General features: G+C 42.5%; 2 protein-coding genes across 10 annotated transcripts in view; one reads left to right on the top strand and one right to left on the bottom strand.

Annotated features, from left to right (window-relative positions):
* Positions 1-1682: 1682 nt before the first annotated feature.
* IL9 (interleukin 9) lies at positions 1683-4787 on the bottom strand. The gene is made up of 5 exons (XM_006212786.1): positions 4645-4787; positions 4493-4528; positions 4375-4407; positions 3062-3193; positions 1683-1887 (listed from the first exon to the last, which is right to left on the bottom strand). Exons 1-5 carry the CDS (start codon positions 4756-4758, stop codon positions 1777-1779), a joined length of 426 nt encoding a protein of 141 aa, XP_006212848.1. The 5' UTR covers positions 4759-4787; the 3' UTR covers positions 1683-1776.
* Positions 1920-26242, top strand: part of FBXL21P (F-box and leucine rich repeat protein 21) — an 87739-nt gene continuing 63416 nt past the window's right edge. For 5 of the 9 annotated variants that reach the window (XR_012068334.1, XR_012068324.1, XR_012068328.1 and 2 more), the window contains exons 1-7: positions 2943-3047; positions 3379-3495; positions 4377-4533; positions 6247-6313; positions 13284-14417; positions 17075-17184; positions 25326-25390. Coding sequence is in view for 4 of the 9 variants with exons in the window: in XM_072957050.1 (XP_072813151.1) it covers positions 14351-14417; positions 17075-17184; positions 25326-25390 (242 nt within the window). In the remaining 5 variants the exon portion in view is untranslated. Of the gene's footprint in view, positions 1972-2942; positions 3048-3378; positions 3496-4376; positions 4534-6246; positions 6314-13283; positions 14418-17074; positions 17185-25325; positions 25391-26242 lie in introns of those variants that run through there. The other 4 variants (XM_072957045.1, XM_072957046.1, XM_072957047.1 and 1 more) reach the window with 4 other exon arrangements.

Below are 26242 nucleotides of genomic sequence, written 5' to 3'. Positions count from 1 at the left end.
GGAGTTGGGGGCAGGTTGAGTATTAAGACGAGATAGGTAGTTTAATAGTCAGGGTTTCCTAGAGAAATAAAACCAATAGGATGGATAGACAGATTTATTATAAGTTATTGGACACGCATGCAATTATGGAGGCTGAGAAGTTACTATCTTCTGTCTCTGAGCTGGAAGCCCAGCAAAGCCAGTGGTGTAGTTCTTCTAATCCAACCTCAAAGGCCTGAGAACCAGGGGAGCTGGTGGTGTAAGTCCCAGTTTGGGGATGGGAGACCCATGTCCCAGCGCAAGCTATCAGGCAGAGAGCCAGTAATTCTTACTCTGCCTTTTTGTTCTTTTCAGGCCCTCAGTGGATTGGGTGAGGCCCACCCACACTGGGCTGGCATCTGCTTTATCCAGTCCACCTGTTCAGATGCTAATCTCATCCAGAAACACCTCCACAGACACACTCAGAGTAACATTTGGTCTGATATCAGGCACCCTGGGGCCTGGGCAAGTTGACACACATTTACTGTCACTGATCACTACAGCCACACTGTTGAGACAGGAAAATGGGGCACAAGAGGATGGCGGTGTCCCAGGTCTCAGTTGAGTCCCTGGGAACTGCCCTGCCACGTGAGAGTCCTTGGCTTTGAGCAGGAAAGAATTCAAGAGCCAGGCATAGTAGAGTGGAGATAGATTTATTCAGAGATACACAGTCCTTAGACAGAGTGTGGTCGATCTCACTCAGGAGGGAGAGTGGCCATGGCGTGTCAGGTTGTTAGTTTTTATGGGCTTGGTTATTTCATTATGCTAACAAGTGGGAGGATTATTCCAGCTACTCTAGGGAAGGGGCAGGGATTCCCAGGAATTGGGCCCCACCCACCTTTGACCTTTTATGGTCAGTATTGGAACTGTCATGGCGCCTGTGGGAGTGCCATTCACCATGCTGATGTATTACAATGAAGCTCAAGGTCTGCTTGGAGTTGAACCTCCTGCCATCGTGGTGCTAATTGCTGTGTCATTCGTTTACTGGTTGTGCCCTGCCCCCTTCCCTCCTGTCTCCCTGTGGCAGCCAGACAGCCTAGTTCAGGAATTCCCTGGGTGTACACCCGTGAGGCTCTGCATCCCAGGCACAAGGTGGTGCTAGCTGAGGGTCTTCCAAGGGAATCGATGACTGTATTGATCCCAGGATTTCTCTGCTTTCTGCTCTGACCCAGAGGGTCTGCTCCATGATCTTCTCCTGATTCAGTGAGTTCAAGCACTTTGCTCTCTTATATACAAACATGCCCACGTTCTTGAGTGTCTCTCATCTGGACTTAACCAGCTGCTGCCTTCACCCATTTCAGGTAGTTGGTTTCTCAGGACCCTAAATGCCTTGGTGATGCTCTGAGCCTCCCTCCACCAGCACCCGGAGGTGGGGCACCTCTGGCCTGCCTTTGGCCTCCCCTACAACAGCCCTCAGACTGTCCACACACACCCCCTTCATAACAGCCCCAGACACAGTTCATGAGGCTTCCAGTCTGTGTTCAGGGTAACGAATCCTGTTATTACAGGAGTATTTGACCCATCAGCCCATTGACAGAGTTGTAGCTTTCTTTTTTCTGAGCATCAAAGAACAAATAAGTACCAGAGACCAGATTGAGATTTTTCCGTATCTATTTATTCCAAAATAAAGACATAAATTTTTAAACAAATTATTACAACTAATTTTGCTTTAGCATGGCTTATTTGATTTTTTTAATTGCAACAACTTAAACAGGAAGCTTTTAAAATTCAATAAATAGAATAAATAGTATGTCATCTTCACACTCTGCCTCTCATCCTTTCTTTCTGGAAACTTTCCAGGAGACTCTTCAGGAATGTCAGTGTATTGCCTGCTATGGTTTGGTTGCATGGCTGTTCACAGGAAAAAGACTGTGGGGACAAAGTTAACAAAGGCAGAGTGACTAAAACAGCACGGAAACCAGCAGCCCCAGGAGCCACCCTACCCAGAGCCTGGTAAGTGGGGGAGGGGGTGGGAGAGACAAGCATGGGGGAAGGGAATGGGTGGAACTAATGGATAGGGAGTCCAGGGCTAGCATTTTGTGTAGGCGGTGTAGGTGGTTGACTTTGTGGTAGGATTTCAGGGGTCTGCTTCACACACACGCACACGTGCGCGCGCACACACACACACCCTTATCATATGGTTCTAAATTTCTTCATTAGAGGAAATCTTCTTGGGATTCTTTCAGGCCTAAATTTTATTATTATCCTTTTTAATTGTCTTTCCAAGGTCATTTTATAACACAATGGCTAAGGGCAGGACTTTGAGATCACATAGACCAGAGTTCAAATCTCAGCACTGCCACTTACTAAATATATAGCCTTTGGCAAATTAGTTAACCTTACTGAGCCTCAGCTTCCCCTGCTACAAAGTGAGGGTGGTTAAGTCTGACAATTATCTTTAAGGTAGGTATTCAATGAAGCAGGATGTATTAAGCCCTTAGAACCAAATGCTGTTGAGGGCAGAAACTCCTGCAATCAAATAGCTGAGTGAGGAGGGGCCCTCCTGTGGCGACATTAATGAGAAAAAGTTTGCCCCGCTCCCCTTTCCTCCAGCGACTAGGTGTACACTGAAGAAGTGCTGATAGGCATTTAGGGCAAATGACAAGCTTCCACCTGGCTGTGAGTGTGTCTTCCTTCAAACACCTCCTTAGCCAGTGGAATGAAAACCTTTAACTTACAGGCCACAACATCCACTCAGGTAGCAAATTGAATCTCTAGAATAATTTAGAATGGCATGGGCTATCGCCCTGATTTTCTAGATTTTAGCTTCTGATTACAATGAGGATGGATTCTTTCATTACTCAAGAGATGGAGAGAAGTAAAAGCCAATATAGGGGTGAGTGTTTTTTTAAATAAGAGGGAACAGTGAGTTCCCTGGGCAGATCTCACTTTAATTCTATTGGTCTGATTAATTCTTAGATGGCCCTTATCAACCTTAAACTACCAGTTCCAACTTTATTGTCCCTTGTCATTCAGATGGAGTTGGCATTGACATTCACGTGAAAATAACCAACCAGAGCACATCACAGGTAAAAACACTCACGCCACACTTGTTGTTCTTGAGGGCTTCAACCGTTTTCTTCACCCTATTGAAAATCAGGGGGAATCTTGTTTTCAGTGTTGTGTTGGCCATCTGTGTCAGACCCTCCTGGAAGCATGCCGTGGTGCAGTTGTCCTGGTAAATAACAAGGATTTAGGAAAGGAAACGGGGCAGTTTTGAGTAGGAATCACAGAGACAATGTTTTTAGAGACTGTTTTAACTTAACCAATGTAACCTAAACTTGCATTATTTTTAGTCAGGCCCCTTGCTGGCAGAGTAAATGATCTTCAGTATTTCAAGGTGAGGCCATTTTTCCACAGTGACACTCCCTGAAGATTTCCAGTTTGTTCCATCCAGGGAACATGAGGCCTGAGGACCCCGGAAAACAGCCAGTCCTGAGTCTGCTTTTCAAAGGACCTGTTCCAAGTCTTGTCATAGTGAGTTTGAAAGTACAGAGAAAGGAAAAGCCTTTTCACATCAGCCTGTTGGGATGTGCCAGTTGAATACAGCCAGTGTTTCAGCGGTAGCTCAAATCATGGGATATAAATAAGGGGAGAGGCTGGGCTGTTAATGTGTGGTCCCTCCTCAGAGGGCGCCATACACTATTCTCATCTAATGGATGGACCGTGATTGGGTGTGACATTTGACCTCAGCTGGGGGAAGAGGCTCAGATTCTCCCAAGTCTTGCTTGTAAGAGAGTAAAGCAGAATAGCACCTTGGTAAGGGCTGCCTCCTCCCCTTGACCAGGAAACTCCTGCCACACTTCCCCTCTGCCCCTCTGGGAATACCCCCCCCCATGAAACCCTTTTTACTTCCCCGCCACCCACAGCCTCAGACACCCTGTCCCCGCCAAGGGGACAGCATTCAAACCTTGCAATAGCCACTCTAAATCAGCCAAATAGAAAGGAGGGAAAAGGCACCGCACAGAGACAGTTAAGGCCGAAAGAAGGACAAAGGGTGGTCATTTTATTTACATTGTTTTGCAACCCTAGAGTTACCAGCAAATGAATTAGCAATGTGATATGAGCCCCAATTTGAATTAATTGTGCACATGGCCACTAATCTAAAAATACATTCAATATTCTTTTTTAAATGGTGAAAAGTGTTTAAACTTCTCAAGGAGACCAGATACAAAGAAATGTATATAGTATGGAATTTTAAGATTTCAAAGGTTTTAAAAGGATATACTAATCTGCGACGATTGCCATTAAGTCACACTTTCTTATTTAAAATATCAATTAGAGCAATTAATTTTTTCCTAAAAACTTAGAAAAAAACCCCACAAGATCAAGATGATTTTCTTTTACTATACTTACAGAAGGAATGGGCAGACACAAACAGTCAGTCACCTGCAAAAGAGAAGTTTCAGAGTGAAGATTCCAGATGTGAAAATTAAAATTGGTTTGGAAAGTTCTTAAAAGAGCATATACTCACGTTGCTGCTGCAGCTGCATTTTGAAGGTGGATGTTTCTAAAGTAAGTAAAGAGACAAGAACCCATAATGAGTGGTGTGTTTTCCACCCTCTTATGTTTCACTTAAATTTTCAACAGCTGCCTTTCCCGCTGGCGCCCCCCTCTGCAGCTTACCTGCAGGTTGTTGATGAGGTACTCAGCATCCTTGATCCCAGTCAAGGTCAAACACCTCTGGCTGGCCACAGAGCAGAGGAGCAGGGCCGAGGCAAGGACCACAGACAGGAGCATCTTGACTCGAGACTGGAGCTTGGTCTTCAGATGCCTTCAAATTGAGTCGTATTTAAAGCTCTCCAACAAACATGGAAAAACCCTGACATCAAACTGATACCAATGCCCACTTTTTCTCTGTAAATTTGGGCTACCTGACATTGAAAAAAATGTATATGTGTATGTATCTCAGACTGAGTCACTTGACAAAGACTGCATTACATTTTCACAGGAAGTATCATTCCTCAGAAAAGATGCTTTTCAAAAAGTTGGGTACCGAGATGCTATAGGAAAAGCTAGAGGTCTTAAAACCGTATTTTTTTTTAAGGCAAAGATTCTGGTTGTGAGAGTGAAAATACTTTCCATGAAAGCCCAGATCTGTATTTTCCCCTTCTTACTTTATTGGAAATGCTGATATAGTAGCCAGTCACCGATATTCTAACGAAGTGGGGCAGGGAGGATGAGAAATAGTGCAGGATTGCTTTTGGTTTTTGCCAGCTCAGTCTCGTCCTTGCAACCTCAATCTTACTCCCAAATCTGAACTATGTCTTTGATGCCTGGGGCCAGATTCTCCACCTCATACAAATACATCTTTGAACAAGTGTCTAAAGGAGGAACTCTTCAGCTGTAAGCACAAGAATGCAACAACAGCACCTGTTAAAACTGGTCTGGAGATTCCTTAATGTCTTGAGGGAACTTACATAGCACTGGGCAACATTAAGTAAAAACTCTGTGCTTGAGATAGGGTAGTAGCTAACATTTATTGAGTGCTTACTACACATCATTGCAATTCTAAGCACTTTATATGAATAGAGCATGTAATCCATACAGCTGCCAAGTGAGGTATGTACTAATTTGTCATCCTCAGTTTTTACTTTTTAAAACATTGTCTGTCTCTTAGCTTCCCAGTCCTTTGATGGGGCTGTTCTAATCACTGTGAGCCAGAAAGCAGTCTCACTGTAGCTCTATGACGTAAGTACTATAGTTATCCTCATTATTTTATAGATGGGGAAACTGAGGCACAGAGTGGTAAGTAATTTGCATAAAACCACACAACCAGGAAGTAACAAAATTTGTGTTCAAGCCCAGAAGTCTGACTCGTGGGTTCAGCCCTTAATCCTCTGGCTTTCCTGCTTCTCCGTATGTTTTTTGTCTGCCTCTCCATCAGGACATATGCCCCCTGTGAGAAGAGTTCAGGTGCCTGAGGAACAGTGGGCTATACTAAATGTTTGTTGGGTCAAATCATTAATGCAAACAGTTTCTGAAGTAGTGAGAAAGATGCACATAAACTGAGATTGTGTTAGGTTTCAAGTCTAGTTTCTAGGGTGCATATTTGAAAGTGTGTGTGCTTTGAGAAAATATGTCTTCTACATATGGGGAAGAGATGGGGATTCTTTTACTTGGTACTTTATGCCATAGGGGCCAATGGGAACAAACCCATAGGATTTCTCACCACTGCTGTGAGAGTGTGGGGTGTTACTGCTTTTCTCGTTGCACGTTGTTCCTTAGGAGTGGTGATGGATCACTGGTGTTTGGCTGAACTATGCAGAAGGGAAGTATCTTGGTGGCAAACAAGGTAAAAAGAAATTAGCTTTTTTGCTAAATTCACAGATCCTCCTGCAGCTATGACTTCCATGCCTGTCCTCTGCAGGTACTAAGAAGGTGCAAAGGCCTCCCAGCTTATAGCAAACACTTTTATTACAGAGTTCTGTATCTATGCCCTTTGCTCCTGCTAAGGTCTGCCTGGAATATTCTTCCTCAGCTCTTCCATTTGTGGCCCATTCTCATCCTTCAGGTTTCAACTCAAAAGCCACCTCCTCCATGAAGCCCACTCTGACTCTAGTAATCATTGCAATCTGCAGGATTCTGTCATAGCGTCTGTTCCTCCTACTGGAACATAAGTTCCATGAGAGCTGATGCAATGACTGACTCTTGTTCATCTTTGTATTCCCAGAGCACGGTCTGTATATTAAGTGCTCAGCAGTTACCAGTGCAATGAATGAATGACGAATAAATTTAATTTTGTAAAAACTTATTAAATTTATATTATTTATGAAATGACCCGTACATGTTCCCAGTGGATCAGTAACCAAAAAAAAAAAAAAGAGCGGGAATAACATTTAAAAACCTGAGCCAAGAAAGTTTTTGAGTGATTCAGCAGTTAATGAAACAAATCCTCCTGTTCTGTAGTCTCCTGAGAAATCTAAAGTGAGTCTCTCTCTCTCCTCTGTTTCAATTCTCATTGAACTGCTTGAGGGAGGCACATTAGGTGTGGGAACTCGAGCTCTGTAAAGGATGAAATAGAGAGAAAGAGAGAACTAGGTAAGTATTCTTTACAGCTTTTTCCCATCTCCCCACCCCCTCTGTTATAAAAAAGGAAAGAGTATTGAAATGGTAGCTCAGCAGTTCAAAACAGAATTAAGATAGCAGATGTTTATCTACGCAAAGTCTAAAACTTTTGACGTTTAGCTTCTAGGATTTCTTTCCATATCAAAATGTAAGTATGCAAATAATCTCTTACAGAGGAAATACACCAAGCTCAGAAATTAATTACTCACCTATTTCAAATTTCAAGGAGATTGAAGAGTAAGATGCTTACCAAGATTTAGCATAGATAACATATTTTACAATAAATGACAAATGACAATACTCAACCATTTATTTTGCTCTAAAGATAAAGTCTGACATTTTTATTTTGTGATAAAAAACCATGTGTCATGGATTATTTCTCTAGGAATAAAACAAAAGTGTTATTTGTTCTAGGAAGCCACAGCACAATATGACACACCCCAAAAAAGGCACTAAACTTCTAAGTAAAACCCTCTCTACCTTTTTCTGTAAACAGCCTAGAGATAACTTGTTATGAGAATCTTCAAGCACTAATTTCTTAATCAAATAGTTATTTCTAGGTTAGTATTTCCCAATCAAATGTGATGGGCAAACCCCACTGGAGGTGCTGCCATCCCTGTAGTGGCTTCTCCCCCAAGGAGGTGAGTTCTAGCTGGTGCCCTGCACCCCTCCCCTTGCATCCCTCCTAAGCGAATTCTGGGTCCCAAGAACATAGGGCCTGCTGCTGGCAGATTGGCTTCTATGCAGTTTCCAGAGCTCCAGGACCTAGGACCCTCTCCTTCCTTCCCTCTCCGCTCCTCCTCCTCCTCCTCACTGTCGGTGAGTAAGAATCCAAGCTATCCTTAAAAATGGAATTTTCACAGTCCATCATGACCTAAAACCTGTTCCTACATTTGATAGAGACTGTGGGGCCCCCTTTCCTGTGGCCAGTTTATTGGTGTCCATCTAATTAAGAAAGGATAGGGACTTCTGTTCTGAAGCACACTGAGGAAGGCACTAGAATTTATTGAACCCTTACTATATACATGGTAACATATTAAGCACTTGATGTATATGATCTGACTCAAGCCTCTCAACCATCTATATTAGCCCCGTTTTATAGATGTGGAAATTGACGCTCAGAGAGGCTGAGAGTCACCGTAGTCACAGCTGGCAACTTGAACTGAACGTATCTGACCCAAGGCCGGTGCTCCTATCTGCTGTACCATACATCAGTCTCCATTTCTGGGGACCCAACTATATGGCCTATATTCCAAGATCACTTAATACAATCAGAAAATCAAAGTTGGCTTTGGGGCTGGAGGAGGGAGATTCTGGATGTCAGCTGCATTGGTTTCCCAGTGCTGCCATAACAAAGTACCACAAACTGGGTGACTTAAAGCAGCAGAAATTTATTCTCTCATGGTTCTAAAGGCCAAAGGTCTGAAATCAAGGTGTGGGCAGGGCTGGAAGCAGCCTGACCCCTGCAGAGGTGGCTGTTGGGAAGAGGTGGAGAAGAAGGCTAGGAGGTTAGAAGGGTTGGGCAGACCCTGTGTCATCAAGGATGCTCTGGCCACAAATGGCAGGAACCCCAGTTAACACTGGCTTAAACGATGAGGAAATTTGCCATCTCAGAGCAAATCTGTGGCGAGGGTGGTCTTCAGGGTTGGAGGACAAAGACTCAGGTGCCTCTGTCTCTCCGCTGGTTGGCTTTGTCCTCAGGGTGTGTCCCCTGGTGGCTGCAAGCCTCAGGTCCAGATCTCACATCCAGACATGATGATATAAACTCTAATCTGGAACTGAAGGTCCAGCATTTTTAATGCTTTCATTTTCAACACATACTACCAAACTGCCCTCCAGAAAGTTGTTCTGTGATAGAAGAGAGTAATTTATTATAATCTCATTAGTCAGGTTTAAGAATGCCAATTTCTGACACCCCTGCCAACACTGGATTTTTTATTAACTTTGGACAGTGTGCCTGGCACATAATAGATACTAATATATGTCAAATTAGTTATTACTCATTTGTGTTTCTTTATTTGTTTATTACCTGAATGTATCCAGTTTTCTGTTTCTGTTTTGCTTACTGGTTTCTAAGAGTTCCCTGTATATCTTTGTTTTTCCGATATAATGCATTTATTTTTCTCTATTTGTTCTGGTCGTAGTGTTTTTTTGGCTGTGTAGACATTTTCATGTGACAGATATAAAACACTTCTTTTCCTGGGCTTCATTATTCAGTTATTTCTTTTTTTAGCAATGACATCTCTAATCTTCGGAGTTTATTTGAGAGTATAAAAGAAATCCAATTTATTTTTCTTCTAAGTTTGGTCAATAGTATTATTGGCTAAATATCTCTTTTCCTTACTGATTTAGAATACCACCTTTACTGAGCACTGCATTTCCAGTTTGCTTAGCTGTGTTTCTGGACTCTATGATTTGTCCCAATAAGCTCTTTGCTTACACTGGTGATCTTTAGTTTCTGTGGCTTTCTGAATATCAAACTATATGGTTGGGAGTATCTTCCTGCCTCTTATTGCTTGTCATTTTCAAAAGTGTCTTAGATGGTTTCAAACATTTAAAGTTCTAGATTGGCTTTAGAATCCTTTTGATCAGTTTCTTCAAGAAAAAAATACTACTAGGATTTTAACTGGGATTGGGATTGTGTTCAATATAAATGGAACTTGGAAAACTCGGTATCTTTAAAATATTGAATCTTTCCATCCAGGATGATGTCTCTGTGTAGCCTTCTTAAAATTTCCCTGAATTTAATTTTACAGTTCTTTTTTCATACAGGTTTTGCATAGTTTTGTGAAATTTATTCCTAGGTTTACCTATTTATTCAGCAATATTCATCGAGGACTTCTTATATCCTGGGCATTGTTCTAGGCTCTTGAGACAAAGCAGTGAGCAAAACAAAGTGCCTGATCTTGGGAAGCCCATATTCTAGAGAGCAGAAAAAGTCAATAAACAAAAACAATGGTAAATTTCAGATGGTCATAAGTGCCGTGAAGACAAAAGCAGGTGAGGAAACAGTGAGTGGTAGAGTGTGGGAGCTATGGCCTTTAAGGTGGCCAGTGAAGTCCTCTCTGCTACAGTGATTTATGTAGAGGCCCAAAGAAAGTAAGTGACTGAGCCAGGCAGGTGTCTTGGGGAAGAATGTTTTAGGCAGAGGGAATAGAAAGCACAAAGGCCCTGAGGCTAGAGTATGTCTGCCATGCAGGAGGAACAGCACGGGGGCCAGTGTTTCTCAAGTGGAGTGACTGGAAATAAAGAATAGAAATATTGGGGTCAGAGAGGGGGCCAGAAGGGAAATCCTTTACAGCCTGATAGGCTGAGAGGAGGACTTAAGATTTTACCCTAAATAAGGTGGGAGCCACTGGAGGACTTTGAGCAGAGGAATAATGTGATTTGGCCCATATTTTAGGTCATGAAGAATAGCTGCTGTGTGGGCAATAGCTGGGGCACAAGAGTGGAGGACTTGATCCCCTTTTACAGTTAGGAGATCAGTTAGGCTGCTACTGAGATAGTCTGTGTGAGAGCTGATGGTGGCTTGGACCAAGGTGGTATCAATAGTCGTAGAAAGGAATAATCAGAATCTGGATATATGTTTACGATAAAGCCGATAGATATGATGGTGGGAGAAAGAGATAGGGTCATTAACTGAGATAAGGGAGACTGCAGAAGAAACAGGCATGGGAGTGGAGGAGTTGTAGTGGGTTGTAACTGAGCAGGGCCCTGTGGGGTCTTCCTGGGACAGACCCCTTCCCCATATCCTCTGCTTCAGCTCCTCTCTGAAGCATCCAGATAATACTATGCGATGCACATTATTGAGTTGTTTTACAGATGCTAAAACCACCACTAAATGGAAGAAATTAACTACTTGACCATGAGACGTAGCCCCCAGACCTACCAGCACCTAAGGATTGATAATGTTAACTCCTGTGACACTGCCCTATTACCTCACCATTAACCAATTAGAGAACCGTGTATGAGCTGATCACATATCCGGGGACTCCCCTCCCTCACCTGGCCTCTAAAACACTTTCCTGAAACTCATGGAGGAGTTTGGGCTTTTTCAACACTAGCTGTCCTGGACTCCTTGTATGGCATTCTAGAATAAATGCTGCACTTTACCACAACCCAGTGTCAATTGATTGGCTTTACTGCATGTGGGTGAGTGGACCCAAGTTTGGTTCAGTATCAGGATGAATTTTGTTTTGGATATGGTTAGTTTGAGATGCCTCTTAAGTATCCACGGGGCATGTTGAGTAGGTAACTGGAGATAAAAGGGAAAAGAAAGAGGCGAAGTGTTTTCTATTTTAATAGCTATTGGGTACAGGGTTGTATTTTCTAACTGGTTATTGCTAACATATAGACATAATAGTTAGCTTTTGCTGTGTAATAAAAGACCACCACACTTTAGTGGCATGCAGCAGTAATTACTAATTTCATGTCTCTGAGCTTCAGCTCGGTTTAACTGAACTGCTGTGCTGATCTTGTCCAGGCTCACTTGTATATCTGCAGGTTTGTAGTAGTTGGTTAATCTAGGTTGGGCCTGAATGGAGCATTCTAGCTCTCCTACATACCTGAGACCAGTAGGATAATCCAGAAATATTCTTCTTACGGTAGCAAAGGAAGTGTAAGAGTAAGTCCAATGCTTAGATTCATCTCAAGCCTCTGCTTGCCTCACTTCTGCCTACATACCACTGCCAAAGAAAGCCGTAGGGCTGATCAAAGAGTAAAACAGGTCACCTTGCCCACAGTGAAAGGACATCCAGCAGTCACATGGGAAAGAACATAGATATGGGGAGGAGTGAGGTACTAGGGCCAAATGATGCAATCCAACATAATAGAAGAGTTATTAATATTTGCGTCTTTATCTTGTACCCACCAGCTAACTACTGAAACTGCTTATTCTAATGATTTTCGGTTGATTCTCTCCCTTTTTTTTTTCCTTGAGTAGATGTTTTCACCTGAAAATAATAATCCTCTAGTCCAGGGATCAGCAAATTTTTCTTAAATGTCCAGTTAGTGAATATTTCAGTCTTTGTAGGTCATATGGTCTCTGTCAGAACTCCTCAATTCTGTTGCTATTGCGGGAAAGTAGCTATAGACATTATGTACATTAATGGGTGTGGCTTTGTCTCAATAAAACTTCATTTAAGAAAAAATAAGCTGCCAGACCAAGTTTGCTGCTCTAATCAGTTCCTGTAAAATACTATGTCTTATTTCTTTTTGTTGTTATTTCATAGCTAGAAACAAGGAAATGCAGTTGTGGTCAAAGCAAGCCATGTGGTCATTTTCTTCACTTTACAAGGAATGCTGTCAGTGTTTTCCATTTAAATGTTTGCTATTGATTTCATAACAGGGAGTAATTTTCAATGTCTAGTTTACTAAGTTTTTATTAGAAATACTTGCTGAATTTTATCAAATGCCTTTTTAAGTTCCTGTCAGGACCATGAGTTGTATCTTTTCACTAATATATGTGATAAATTGTTTTAATAGATTACCAAATGTTGAATCATCCTTACATTCCTGGAATAAGTTCTATTTGGTCATACTACATTACCATTTTAATACATTGCTGGATTCAATCTGCTATTCCTTTATCTTGAATTTTTTTATTTGTAATGCACACTGGAGGTCTTCCTAGGCTTAGGCATCCATTCAGACTCACAAAACTGTCCTAGGTTACACTCAGTACCTGTTTACTCCAAAGGGTAGAGGATGGGCATAACTTACAGGAGGGCAGTGTTAGTTGCTTCTCTTGGTGGGAGTGGTCCTCACAGTCACCCAGGAGCCATTCCTATAACCCGCCAGATGAGATGGCTCAGGTGTGAAGAATGAAGACTTCCATTGGGAGGGGGTAGGATGGTAGTGGCTTAAAGGCCTGTGTCCATAGAAGCAAATGTCTCTTGGAAGAGGTCCATAGGTGGGGCTTCCAAGTCCCCTGCATTCAGAGGAGCCCAAGGCTGTGGCGTCTCCATGAGGAATCTGTAGTTCACTTATCTTCCTCCCAGTCCAGACACCCTCTGCCAAGCAGGCCCACTTGATATTTTACCTTCATCTGGTTTCCAGAGACACAGAACTAAAAAATTAATGGAAAGGCCAAATTCTCTTTCAGAAGGGGATGTGATTGTGTTAACACATTACATACATGATCTACATCCATAGTGATTTCATTCTTAATTTTCCCTTTTTGTGGCTTTCTTTTTCAGGTTTTGGTCGGGATTATGTTATCCTCATAAAGTGAGCTAAGAAGCCTTCCACCTTTCTCTATACTTTGGAGTTTAATTAGTATGAATATTTTCGGTGTTCCCTCACTCCTCTATGGAAAGCAGGGGATTTTTTCCTGTCTATTTTCACAAACCCAGTGACAACAGTGCCTAGGACACAGCAGTTAGAATTTCTGCTATCCTCTCCATGCTACCCAGAGAGAGGGGCCGAAGGCATTGTTCTGGGTTCCTGTCCTGACTTTAAGGGAAACTTTTACAATGTCTGGAGCTCTTGGTGTCCTGAAATGAAGGAGGGGGATGTCCTCAAATCCCTTGCAGTGGAAACCCACTTAGTGACACCAGCCTTGACCTTCAAGTGGAACAGTATGTTCACACAATGAAAAGCATCCACCATCTCCCGGGAGAAGCTTCAGCTAGCACCTCATGCCATTGTTGCCTTTGCATATCCCGCTGCTGTCATGTCATATCCTCCAGGAATACCAGCCGGTGGGCTGTGCTGAAGGTTGCTCCAGCCACTGGGGCCAGTGCTATTGCTGGCTGCTCCGCTCCTGGAAACTTCAGCGACCAGATCCAGGCAGCCTCTGGGAACTGTGACTGCCGGTGGTTACTGACCCTAAGGCCAGCTACCCGCCTCTCATAGAGTCACCTAATGTTAACTCACCTCCCATTGTTCTGTGTAGCATAGATTTCCTCTGCACCTGTGAACAAGGCCATCCTGCATAGCAGCCACGGGGCTCTCCCTCTGTGGGTCTGATAATAGGGGATGCTAGCCGGGGAAGTTCTGCGCCTGCGCAGCTCCATCTCCCATGAGCCCCCGCGTGAGCTCTCCTTATACGCAGACGCTGAAGACACGGAGGAGACCAGCAGGCCGCTGCTGAAAGGCTGTGACCAAGGAGGAGCTTCAGGGTGAACGGACTGCTCCAGCTGCAGAACTTACGACCTTATGGCTCCTCAGTCTGACTGGGCTGCAGGCAGATGGCTTCTGCCCTAGTCAGCGGTTCTCACCTCAAGACTGAGCCAGCCCGCCTCAGAGGCCGGCCCTGCAGGCCATGGGTAGGGACGTCCATCGAGTTTCCTTAAGCTGTTCTATCATGGACTCTTCAACAGAAAATGCAGGTAAGGCTGACAGAAAATAAACCACTTCTTTAAGAAGAAAAAAAAAAAGAATATTTACTGAATAATATTCTCATAGAACTTGTCCATAAAATCTGAATCTGATGACTTTTGGAGGTTAATGCTTTGGCATTTTCTGTTTTTTATCTTTTTAGTGCTGTCTTAGGTTTTTTACATCTTGATCTTTTTAATGTACATTTTCCTAGAAATTGATCCGAGATTTGTGCTAACAAAGTAGTGTTATTGTTCGTTTTACCCACATTTTCTCTTTGATAAAACGTACAAGAAATTTGTATATTTGATTATTTTCAGTCAAGTTGCACTTCTGTTTATCAATACAGTGAATGATTTTTCTTACCGTTCTAATTTAGGAAAAATGCTAAATTTAGGTTAGTAATTATTGCCTTTATTAATTCCTTCTCCTTACTCAATTTATTTTATTGTTTGTCTTCCTGCTCCTTGAGTCATATGTTTGCTTTATTTTTTTAAACAAATAGTAGCTCCAATTATTGAGTACACTGTATGGCAGGCATAATGCTACATGTTTTATTTGCCTTGTCTCCGTGAACACTTGTAACATCCCATAAGGCCTCTTAAGAAGTCTTTAGAGCAGAGTGGCTGAGTGCAGACTCGAGCTACAGTTGCTGCCGTTTATACCTTTGTGATCTTGTGCTTCTATTTCCTCATCTGTAAAATGGAATAATCATATTATCCACGTTATAGGCGATAAATAAATTCATACACACAAAAGCCCCTAGGACAGTGTCTGGCACATAATTTGCATCCTGGAAGTAGTTGACATTATTATTTAAAGATGGAGCATTAAAGCTTTATGAAGTTAAGTAACTTGTCCAGGATCACATTACTAGATAAGAAACCACTCTTTTGAACACATTCTGAGGAGCCTTGCATAGATTTTGGTATGTAGTTTGCTCATTCTCATTAATTTCTTAATGATCTGTCATTTCAGTTTCAGTTTCTTCCTTGATGAAGTTTCTATTGTTTTTTCCTCTGTATGAAACCTTTTTGTTTCTTCCTATCTGCATGATCTTCATCCTTGAAACTCAGAAATTTCACCAGAATTTGTCTAATGTGGGTATTTTTTTTTATTCCTGACTAGCACATAGCTCATTTGATCGTAAGATCATAATCTTTCTTCCAGTTAAAATCTTTTCTGTTGTTTTTTTTTGATCTCTAACCTTTGTTTTTTCTTCTCTTAAAATTCCTATTGTACATATGTTGAAATGTCCTAACCTTTTTTTTTCCTTCATGCTTCTGTTTTTCCCTTAAATTTCTTATCATTGTTTTTGCTTCTGATTTCTGGAGGAACTTTTGGATTGGCCCCTTTAAGTCCCAATTCATTTATCTCCAGAATCCAGTCTGTTGTTTAACTGTGTCTATTGAGGGCTTTTATTTCCCCCACCAATGGACATTTTAATTTAAAATTTTCAATGTGCACTCCAAAAAGTATGTAATAAGCTCATGAAGTCCGTCTTGCACCATTTTTGTAAAAAATGATTAAAAATTCCACCAAAACTTTAATTGCTATTAAATTTCTTCTACCTTGGATACAACCATCCAATTTCTCTTTCTCCAAAATCTGACACCTACTGCGAGACCCTAAATCAGTTTTTTGGTTCAGGCTACTTTCCCCCATACTTTACCTGTTTCTTTCCATCTTTGTTGATCGTTAATGAAGTATTTATTTTAGAACAATTTAAGATTTACAAAACAATCATGAATATAGCGCAGAAAGTTCTCATATACCCCACATCTAATTTCCCCAGCTATTAACATCTTACATTTGTTACACATGGTATATTTGTTACAACTGATGAACCAGCATTGATACATTATTATTAATGAAAATCTATACCTTATTCAGATTTTCTTAGTTTTCACTTAATGTCCTCTTTCTGTTCCAGGATCTCATCCAGGACACCTCATTATTAATGTTTAGTCATGTCTCTTTAGGCTCTTCTTGGCTATGACAGTCCTCACTTTTCTTGTTTTTGATGACCTTGACAGTTTTGAGGAGTACTTGTCAGGTATTTTGTAGAATGTCCCTCAAACTGAGATTTGTCTTATTTTTTTTCATGATTACACTGAGGTTGTGTGTTTTGGGAGGAAGACCACGGAAGTAAAGTGTTATTTTCATCACATTGTATCTATGATACATGCATCAGTGTGACTTAGCCCTGTTGATGCTGACTTGACCATCTGGCTGAGGTAGCGTTTGTTAGGTTTCTTACTGTAGTATTACTCTTTTTCCCTCTTTCCATACTGTGCTGTTTGGAAGGGAGTCACCGTACATTGCCCACTCTTAAGGAGTGGGGAGTTATGTTCCATTTCCTTGAAGCTGAGTATCTGCATAAGTTATTTGGATTCTTCTGCATGGGAGGTTTATCTCCTTATTTATATATCTCAGTATGGACTCGTGAATATTTACTTTACACTTTGGGTTATAATCCAATATTGCTTTATTTATTTTGTTGCTCAAATTCTTCCAGCTTTGGCCACTTGGGAGCTGTTTTAATTGTCTTCTGTGTCCCTTTTGACCCCATCAATGCGGCCTTTTTTTGTTTTTGTATTTTGAGTGCTGTATTACTTTCTGGTTCTATAAGATTTTCCAGGCTCATCTTGTCTATTTGCTTCTCCAGTCCTAGGATCAGCCATTTCTCCAAAGAGTACTGATTCCTTTTACTGGGAAGTGGAATTAGAAAGCAAGATGGAAGCTAGCTGTGCTCAGTGCTACTGGGCTTTTTTCCAGGTGTGCAATTATATTTTCTATTTTTAAGAATTGTTGCATATTGTTTCCTTTCCCTAACAGCCTTCTGTGAGAATAAGAATTATAAAAAAAAAAATACACACAGGAAACATGAGGGAGAAGAACTCTGTTATTAAGTGCTTTTACACTCAGGATGATTTGCTCTGAATGTTCCATTTAAACCACTGAGCATTTTTATATAGCTGGTAATTTTTTGCTCTGCTGATGCATATGGATGGCTTTTCAGAAAGATAATCAGGATTGGTAGCTGAGATGGGTCCCAACAGAGACTTTGTAAGCCAATGTAATTTTTCTGTCCTTAACAAAAACAGAAGACAAACAGATGGATACTTTTTTCTTTAGCAGTTTAGAGATTGAATAGTTTGTCCAGGACAGGGATGGCACTGTAAGCAGGGCTGAGAGCTGCTTGGGTGGGGTTTCACCTTAGCTCAAGAGCAAAGTCTCCTTGTCTTGGAAGTTGGACATCAGCTGGCAGAGTCTCTCTCTAGGTGGCATCTTGCTCATCACTGACCTCACAGAGTCTTCTCTGAATACGAGCCCTGCCCTCTGCAGCCTCAAGGATGCAGATTATAAGCGAGGTGACTGGACTTCACTCCCCTTGTTCTCTAGCACCTGCCATAGGTACTTTAGGTAGAATACTCAAAAAAAAGTTGAATTTTATCTCTGCTCACTGCTTTTTCTGTAGCCTGCTCTGTCTCTAGCTCCCGGACGGGGTTTCATGAATGGCGATCCCTTCAATTACCCCCAGGGGAACTTCCTTTCATGATGTGGTAGCTGATCAGCCCTCCCCTCACTCTGCTCCTCCCTGTGCCATTCCAAACTGAAACCTCATCCAGATGACAGGGTTGGTGTACTAATTATTTACTGATGTGTGACAAATTACTCCAAAAGTTAGCAGCTTAAAACAACACATTTATTTTCTCACAGTTTCTGTCTGTCAGGAATCCAGGCATGGCTTAGCTGGGTCTTCTACTTCCAGGTCTCTCACAAGGTTACAATCAAGTGTCAGCAAAGGCTTGTGTGCTCCCATCCAAAGACTCGGTTGTGGGAAGGATCTGCCTTGAAGCCAACATGGTTTGGGCAGGATTCAGTTCCTCAGGGGTTGTTGTACTGAAGATGTTTGTTCACCTCTTGCTTGAGGCTGCTCTCAGTTCTTGTTCCTTGGGTCTCTCCAGTACAGCAGCTGGCTTCACCCAAGTGGCCAATAGAGAGCTAACAAAATGAAAGCACAATCTTTTACAACCTAATTACAGAAAAGACACCCCATCACTAGGTCCAGCTCCCACTCAAGGGTAAAAGTTTATACGAGAACATAAATAACGGGAGACAGGATCATTGGGGCCATCTTAGAAGTTGACCTACCACATGTAAGGATGAGACCCTACTCCCATCTCCAGTTGGGATACATAATTTTTCATCTGGTATGGTTGGATTTTTTCTGTAGGATGTTGGGAAAGAACACATGTAAGACAAGTGGGCTTAAGACACTGCCTTAGTTCTGGATACCATGAACTTGAGTTTGAAATTATGGAAAGAGCTTTAGATGAAAGTGTTCAGTCAGTTGTTGCTCAATAATCATTCTTTTAGCACTTTCTATAAGCCAGCTCTTAAGTTAGATTTTCTATATACATTATCTCACTTTGAACCAGTTCTTTGAGGAAGGCATTACTACCAGGAATTTTTGAATGAAGAAGTTGGCATATAGAGAAGTGAGGTTACTTTCCAATGTCTGAGCATCCCAGTACCCTCAGCAGCTCCCTCCCCACCCCAGGATTGGCTGACTCATCCAGCTGCAGCCTCTGTCTCAAAGGGGGCAGGGCTCTGAGTATCAGCACTTTAGGACTCTAGTAGAATTCACTTCCTACGCACCCTCTCAAGTCTGTTAACTCTATCTAGTTGGCCCCAAATGCAAACTGTTGGCTTCTGTCTCTGTTTCTACCTCTCCATCCTGCTCCCTTGGATGGAATGCATCAAAATGACTGTCTCCTTGGTTCCTTACTGAGTCTCCTCATAATCATGGCAAGCCCTGCTCCTCCATGGCTAATGACAGGTCGCAGGAACCCAGCCCAACTTAGAGGGCAGGTTTCTCACCACACACTCCCCAGCCCACTGGACTACGTAGACCTCCAGGGTCACTCAGCTAGTGAGAGGCAGAGCCAGGAGTCAACCCATGCTCTTTGTGTTATCTCATTCTGCCTCTCAGGTTGACCATTAAAGTGAATAGATAATTCAAACTCAACACTGTTTCTGTTGTTCTTTCTATAGTCTAGATAGTGTTAATTTGATTAAATAGGTAAAAATGGAATAGAGGAAATGAATAAAACTTCTACATGGCCACAGTCACAATTGTGTGTGAGTGAAAGTCAAGATCAGGGTGGCAGGCACCATGCCTCAGAGCAATGGTGGGAAGAGGCAGCAGGACATGACACCCTGAGCATCCCAAGGGCTTATTTCACTGCTCCTTTTGGTGGAAAAAAAGGCGTCATTTCTGGTTATATTTCTGTTGTCTCCAGAATGCCTGGGACACCAGGCCCGCAAAACCACGTGCGTTAGTGTCTGCCTAAAAGAAGGAAAGAGTAATGTGTTTCCGCTTTGGTTTCAGGAAAAAGATAAGCAAAGCAAAGAAGGAAACAGTCACTTTGCTGCTCATGATGCTGCGTCAGAGGCAGACTGGAGGGTCCTGCGGAATGCCTCTAAAAGTTCTCAGTAACAGCAGGGGATCCCCATGGCCAGTGTTCATCACTTCAGTCTTCCCAGTGGGGTTTCAGTTTGGCTCAAAGAGTGCAGCCTTTGCTGAGTAGAGTATCCTCTTAATTAAAAATGGTTACATGATTTTATGAAGTAGTGTTACTGATGGCCCTTTTAGATAAGGTATTGTATCATTCATTCTACCTCGTCCTCATTATCCTTCTAAGGAAGAGTTGGGGGTCTTGGTTAGGATCAGGGTCAGGATCAGAGTGTGGGTAGGCTCCTTTTATAGGCTTGTCCTCCTGGGAATGTTTGATTCAGGCGAATACCCCCTTTTTCTGGAAGCGTGCTCCTGTCGTGATCCCGGGGACAGCACAGTTCCTGACTTTCTTCCTGTCTCATGCACTACCTCTCAGTGTCCTTTGCTGGCTCCTGGCCCTCTGTCCAGCCTCTCCACACTCCAGCACTCAGTTTTGGGCTCTTGGCTCTTCTGTGCCATGACTTAGATGCTCTCCTTTAGTCCTGGCTTTACACCACCCACATGCTGGTCACTCTCAGTTGTATCTCCAGCACTGACAACTGCAGTGAGCTACAAACTTGTGTTATAAGTGTACCATATTTAAAAAGGTCCAGATTTTGTTTCCCTGTGAATAGTCATATACCATTTCCCGTAATCCCTCAGCCATCAAGGTGTAGCAAGGTGACTGGAAAGAATTTTTATATCCTTCAATACAGTCGAATTCCATATATGAAGAGAACATTCCTCTTGCCCTCTCCCCATCTCTGCTCGCTAGGCTGTGATGCTTGCTGCCCCAGGGCAGGAGAAGAATGGACCAGGATGAATGAAAGTTGGAAGCCCACCTCTTCTGGTACCAAGGGATTGTGGGGGAAAGAAGGTGGGGCAGAAGAGGCAGACACTTGAGTGCTAATCTTCCCTCTCCGAACTTCTGCCCAAGCAGGGGGAGGTGTGTTATAGCTCTTAAGTGCAATGCTGTGAGTTTTTGTCCAGTTTACTTTGGAGGCTAAGAAAACATCACTCTTCTGACCCTTATGCCAGTCTGGGTGGTGGGGTACAGATGGTGGACAAACATATCAGAGTGAAATCAGTGGTGTGGCATGGTCAGGCAGAGATGGCGCTGGATGGTAGCTCTCTAAAGCTACCTTCAGTTCCCACGTAGTGAGGATGGGACTCAGAAATTCCCATGTGTTTCCAAAGTGTCCATGGACCACAGCTGAGTAGAGAGCTAGTAAACGTCCATAGGGCTATGATGTGCGTTCGGGCCAGGAGCTGGGTAGAACATGTGGCAGGGAGTGTATAGGGCCAGCTGACAAAGAGGCTGAGTCAGCCAGGGAGTCCCAGAGCCTTCACCGAGCTCTCACAAAGCCACTGGCTGCCAGCTTCAGCAGGGTACACCAATGGGGCAAGCAGTGACCAGGGAAATGCAAACAGGGTGCACTGCGGTAGACTCCAGACGAGGGAGAGGGACCAAAAGGCACAAAGACTCCTTCCAGGTACTGCTGGGAGTGCACCGTGGGCTCCTACCATCTTGAGGAAGAAAGGAGTGATGAGGTGGAAATCTGAGAGATTGAATCTATTTAAATTCTTCCCTCAGTTGAAGAATCCCAGACTGGGTTAACTCTAGTTCCCTTCCTCCACCTGCCCCCATCCCCTCGTGCGTCAGGAATCATGAAGGAGATCTGAGAAGAGGCTGTGATTTCTTTGCATTGTTGAGTTACACTTAATGGAACCAAAAATTTCCTTAACTCATAAATCTGACTGTTAAAAGATATCTAACGTGTATATTAGACTAGTCCTAGCCCAGACTGAATTCTGGACCCCTCTCCTAAAAGACCAACAAATACACAAACAAACATCTGGTTTATTCCCAGTTTTCTCTACCTCAGTCAGTGACAGCACCAGGCCCCATGGGTTTAAGGATCACCATTGATTTCTCCTATCCCCTCACCCCTCACATCTAATCCATCAGTAAGTCCTGCCAGCTCTTCCTTCAGACATATGCAAAACCTACTTGTCTTGCTCCACCTTAACTGTTATCCTTGCAAAGACTATTACAGTATCTTCCCCCCCCCCCGCCCCGTTCTCATTAGTGGGGCTGCTTCCTACCTATATGGAGCATTATGTGTGGTAGAAAAAGATACCCCTTTCTACAGGTCAGTGTAGCCCCATGCTGGACACAGGGCTTGGTGAGTGGTGCAAAAACTGGATTACAACCCCACTCACCTGCTCTGCCTGCCTCCCCTGCATAGAATCCAAACGACAAAAACAGAACCAGCAGCCCTCCTCGCTCCTAAGCTTTACCCTATGGTCCATCACCCACTGGCAGTCAGAGTGATCTTTTAAAAATATGAATCGGATATCACTGCCCTGCTTGAAGACCCTTGGTGTTCTCCAAACCCTTGGCACAGAGTTTCTGATCCCCCTGGCCTGCCCCTGTGGCCCATGGTGCCCTGCATGCTGGGACCCTCTGCTCACCTCTCCAGCCTCATCACGCATGCTCACAGTCGCACTGACTTGTTTCTTCTGTAGAATGCCAGTCTGTTCTTTGTGCTCCTGCTATTCCCTCAGACTGGAAAATGCAGGCTGGCTCCTTCTTGTCATCCAGGTTTGAGCTCAGATGTCTCCTTCTCAGTAAGGATTTTTCTAAATGCCCCTATTCATACTGCCTTCCTCCCACACTCTCTATCATATTACCTATTTTCTTTTCTCCATAGCATTTACCAACCTCTAAAATCTTCTTTTTCACGTATTCATTGGTCTCCTCTCTCAAGAATAAAAGCTCCAAAAGCAGGGACCATTTTTATCTGGTCCACTTCTCTTTTCAGAGTCTCAAACAGTGAATGGCATATATTTTTTGAATGGATGTTTGAATTAAAGAATGAATGATGAAGATTGCATGTGGTGCTGTTGTAGCTGCCTCATAAAAAGACTGCAAACTGCTGACTGGCAAAGCCAGCCTTAAATGCATACAGATGGAAGAATAAACACAGGAAACCAGTGAGCAATTTGCTGGACAGTGAACCACGCACTCATGTTATAAACGTTTCAGTAGTAAATAGCATGGCAGGTTGACATCGGAGCCATCAGTGAATCTTAATAAAAGTCATTCTTAAGTAAAATTTTACCAATATTTCTTAAGTTCAAAAATAGTGATTATAATGTATTCTGCCTGGAATATAAAACCATTGATGGAAACTATTGATGTCTAGATTACCCTAAGAGTTAGGCCGAGGATTTCTTACCTAAAGAAAAACTTATTTAACAAGTAATTCACATAGTATACTCTGTTTTGCTAATTTGATGAGGTTGATAGTGAAATCTCTCCCCCTCTTCCTTTTTATGTCTAAATTATATAACATGGTAAAAGATGCCCTTCAGTTGTGTGATTATGTTACTAAGGAATCTTTCAGCGTGTTGTCTTTCATTACTGAATTAAAACTAGAAAAGAGCAAGTTTGAATGTGGCTGGGTACTTTTACAAAGCCAGGCAACGCACATCCTCCTGATGACCATCTTATTTTCTGACTCTGAAACTTTTTTTTTCCAATTGTCTGCATCCTGTTTGTGGTTTTAAAAGTCTGATCACAAAGAATGATATAACTTATACTAAACAATAATTCAAACAAAATAATCTTAACATCTATTCGTCATCAAGCATTTAGGTTTTCTAAAGCATTGTTCATTGTGTTATTAAATCCCAGAACTGCCCACTTTCACACAGTTTACTCCACAGACCTTGTAAATGAGTATTACTGATTGTGACTGAGCCATGTCATAACACTTCACGGAACTGCTACAATTAGGACAATTATCGGGAGTCATCATCTTCTGCTACTTCATTTGCTCCTAATGTTCAGTCCTCCTAAGATAGGCTTGTGGTCTGAGGCTCTAACTTGAGGTTTCTTTTCTCACAGTTTCTTCTGTTTAATTTAGGAAAAGCTGTAGTTGCACAGCAGACTAGGTTTCATGGACATGTGTTGCGATTACTATAAGATACTAATTAAATATATGCTCTGTTGAGCAGTAGAAAAAACAATTTTTACTTAAAACCCACTTTACTTTTCTTCTTCTTTCCTCTTTCTCTCCTTTATTGCCTTCCTTCCTTCCTATGTCTGTTGAGTTTCAACTATGCATGAAGCCCAGTATGAGTCAGCTGCACATGAAAACATTTATAAAGGACCCTGTTCTGTGCCTGGAATACAGTAGATGTTCCACTGGCAAAAAAAAGAAAAGAAAAAGAAAAAAGAAAAAAAATCAAGTACATGGTTTATACCTTTGACCCTGATATGGTTGAATTTTTTATTTGGACTAACCTAGACAGAAATCAGTTAGTGTAAGCTCTCTTCTCATATCATGGAATCTTTGATAAATTGTCCGTCCTCCATCTTTTGCTTAAATAAGTGGATTTTGCCATGATGCCGTATGGTATGGAAAAAGACCTGTACTATCATTCAAAAAATGTTGAATAATTCGCAAGATAGAGTATATGAAGCAGAGTGCAGTAGAAAATGCATTGGAATGGAAATCAGTAGATCTGATTTCAGGTCCAGATTTTGTCCCCAATGTGCTGTGTAACCTTGAGTCAATCATTCCTTCCATGTGAGCCTCACTTTCCTCATATGAAAAATTAGAGGATTTATTACTCAGGATTCTTTTGATCAAAAGTGACAGAAATCCAGCTACAGCTAGTTCAGGCAGAAAAGAGAATTTTTCAAGTCAAGCATCTTCAGGCATGGCTGGATCCAGGAACTAGACAACATCAGTGGAACACTGTCTCTTCTTTTGCTCTGCTTATCTCTGTGCTGGGCTCATTGCTGTTCCTTTAGATGGTCTTCCTCTGTGTGCCGAAAGGAAACAGCCACTGTAATTCATGCTTGCATCACCCAGGTTATAAACTCTAGAGAAAAGGACTCCTGTTTCCCAAGATCTGTATACCAATCTGAGGAAATCTGAGCATGGATCTGCTTGGCTATCCTTTGGCCCTATTTCTGCTGCTAAGGCAGTAGGTACTATCATTGTCCAAGTATGGATCATGTGTCTACCACTGAAATTGGTTTGGGGGAAGGAAGGTTCTTGGTTTCCATCCTAGTGTCCATTTTCTGGCCACAAAAAGTCTAGGGGTAGCAGAAATGTGCTCTCAGCCTTCCCAGACATCTCTTTCTCCAAGCCTCTGATTGATGAGACACAGAACCAGAGAGCATTTCACCTTTAAAGTAAAGTTATGGCCCATTTGCTTTGCTCATCTCTCTGCCAAGTCCTAGCGGATGATAGTAAGTTTGGTTACTTACTAGGAGGGTTTTTATCTCCCCAAAAGATGAGGTGCTTGCCCAAAGTTAAATGGCTAGATTATGACGAAATCTGCGCTAAAACTCACACCTCCCCACACCTTTGCTTTTTTTTTTTTTTCCCTCAAACAGGTAACACTGATTTACCACTTGGTGCCTGAGATCATGGGATACTTCAATTTGGAAGCAGATGACAGGTTAATTCCTCTCAGGTCCAACTTGAAAATTTCCTTATAAGTTTATATGATTTGTATTCCTAGAACATGAGCATTTTTAGAGCATCCTGGTTGACAAGCTCAATCAAATATCACCGCTTTTGACTAAGAGGATATGTTGAATGACTACGTTGAATTATTCTTTTGCAAGAAATGCAGTCTGTCATTTCCAAGCACAGACAAAAGTAAGATGTGGAATGTGCACTGAGAGGCTCACAGGACAGCAGAAACCTCAATTTCCTCACCTGTAAAATGAGAGGGTTAGACTAAATGACTCCTAAGTTCCTCCAAAAGTCTGTGTATATATGATAACGCCTGTTGGAGTTTCTTTCAGACTTTCGACCCCTGGGGCAGAGTTTATTTTAATGAGTAGAGCAGTGAGGTGCTGGAGATGCTTGGGGTGCCGGGGTTGTGAGTATTTGGCCTACTCGGTGCTGTCTCCAGGGTGTAGGCAGTCAGAGTCCTGCTCCCCAAACACAGAAGCTGGGCTTGTTGACTCCTGAAACTTCAGCACTGGCACTTCATTTTGCTTCTGCCTTTGATCTCTCCAAAAGGACCTGTAACAATCTTAGAAGAGGCAGCTTGTTTAAGCTGTAATCAGAAGCTTTCCTGTGTGCTAGTTTTGAAAGAAAGAAGAGTGAGGGTCCTGGGCATTAGAAAAGGGGGTTTGGGGTGCTAGGGGCTTGCCATCAGGAGACCAGGACACCAAAGCCACATTCTCAGGATTTGGCAACTCAGTAGGGGCTCAGTCTCACAAGGAACACTTGTCTTTAGATTGTAAGTATGGTCAACACAAAGCATATGTGGTACTCACACTTTGACCTCAGGAAAACA

The sequence above is a fragment of the Vicugna pacos genome, chromosome 3 (genome assembly GCF_048564905.1).
Source record: "Vicugna pacos chromosome 3, VicPac4, whole genome shotgun sequence".
NCBI classification, from domain to species: Eukaryota; Metazoa; Chordata; class Mammalia; order Artiodactyla; family Camelidae; genus Vicugna; species Vicugna pacos.
The sequence above is the reverse complement of the archived record's forward strand: the minus strand, read 5'-3'. Positions and strand labels throughout refer to the sequence as shown.

Excerpts from the sequence above, each read along its gene's own strand:
- IL9 (XM_006212786.1), bottom strand. The coding sequence starts at position 4,758 with ATGCTCCTGTCTGTGGTCCTTGCCTCGGCCCTGCTCCTCTGCTCTGTG. Across the intron at positions 4,408-4,492 it reads AATGCAGCTGCAGCAGCAAC|GTGACTGACTGTTTGTGTCT; the intron begins GTGAGTATATGC and ends TCTCTTTTGCAG. Across the intron at positions 1,888-3,061 it reads TCAAGAACAACAAGTGTGGC|TCTTTTTCCTGTGAACAGCC; the intron begins GTGAGTGTTTTT and ends TTGTCCCCACAG.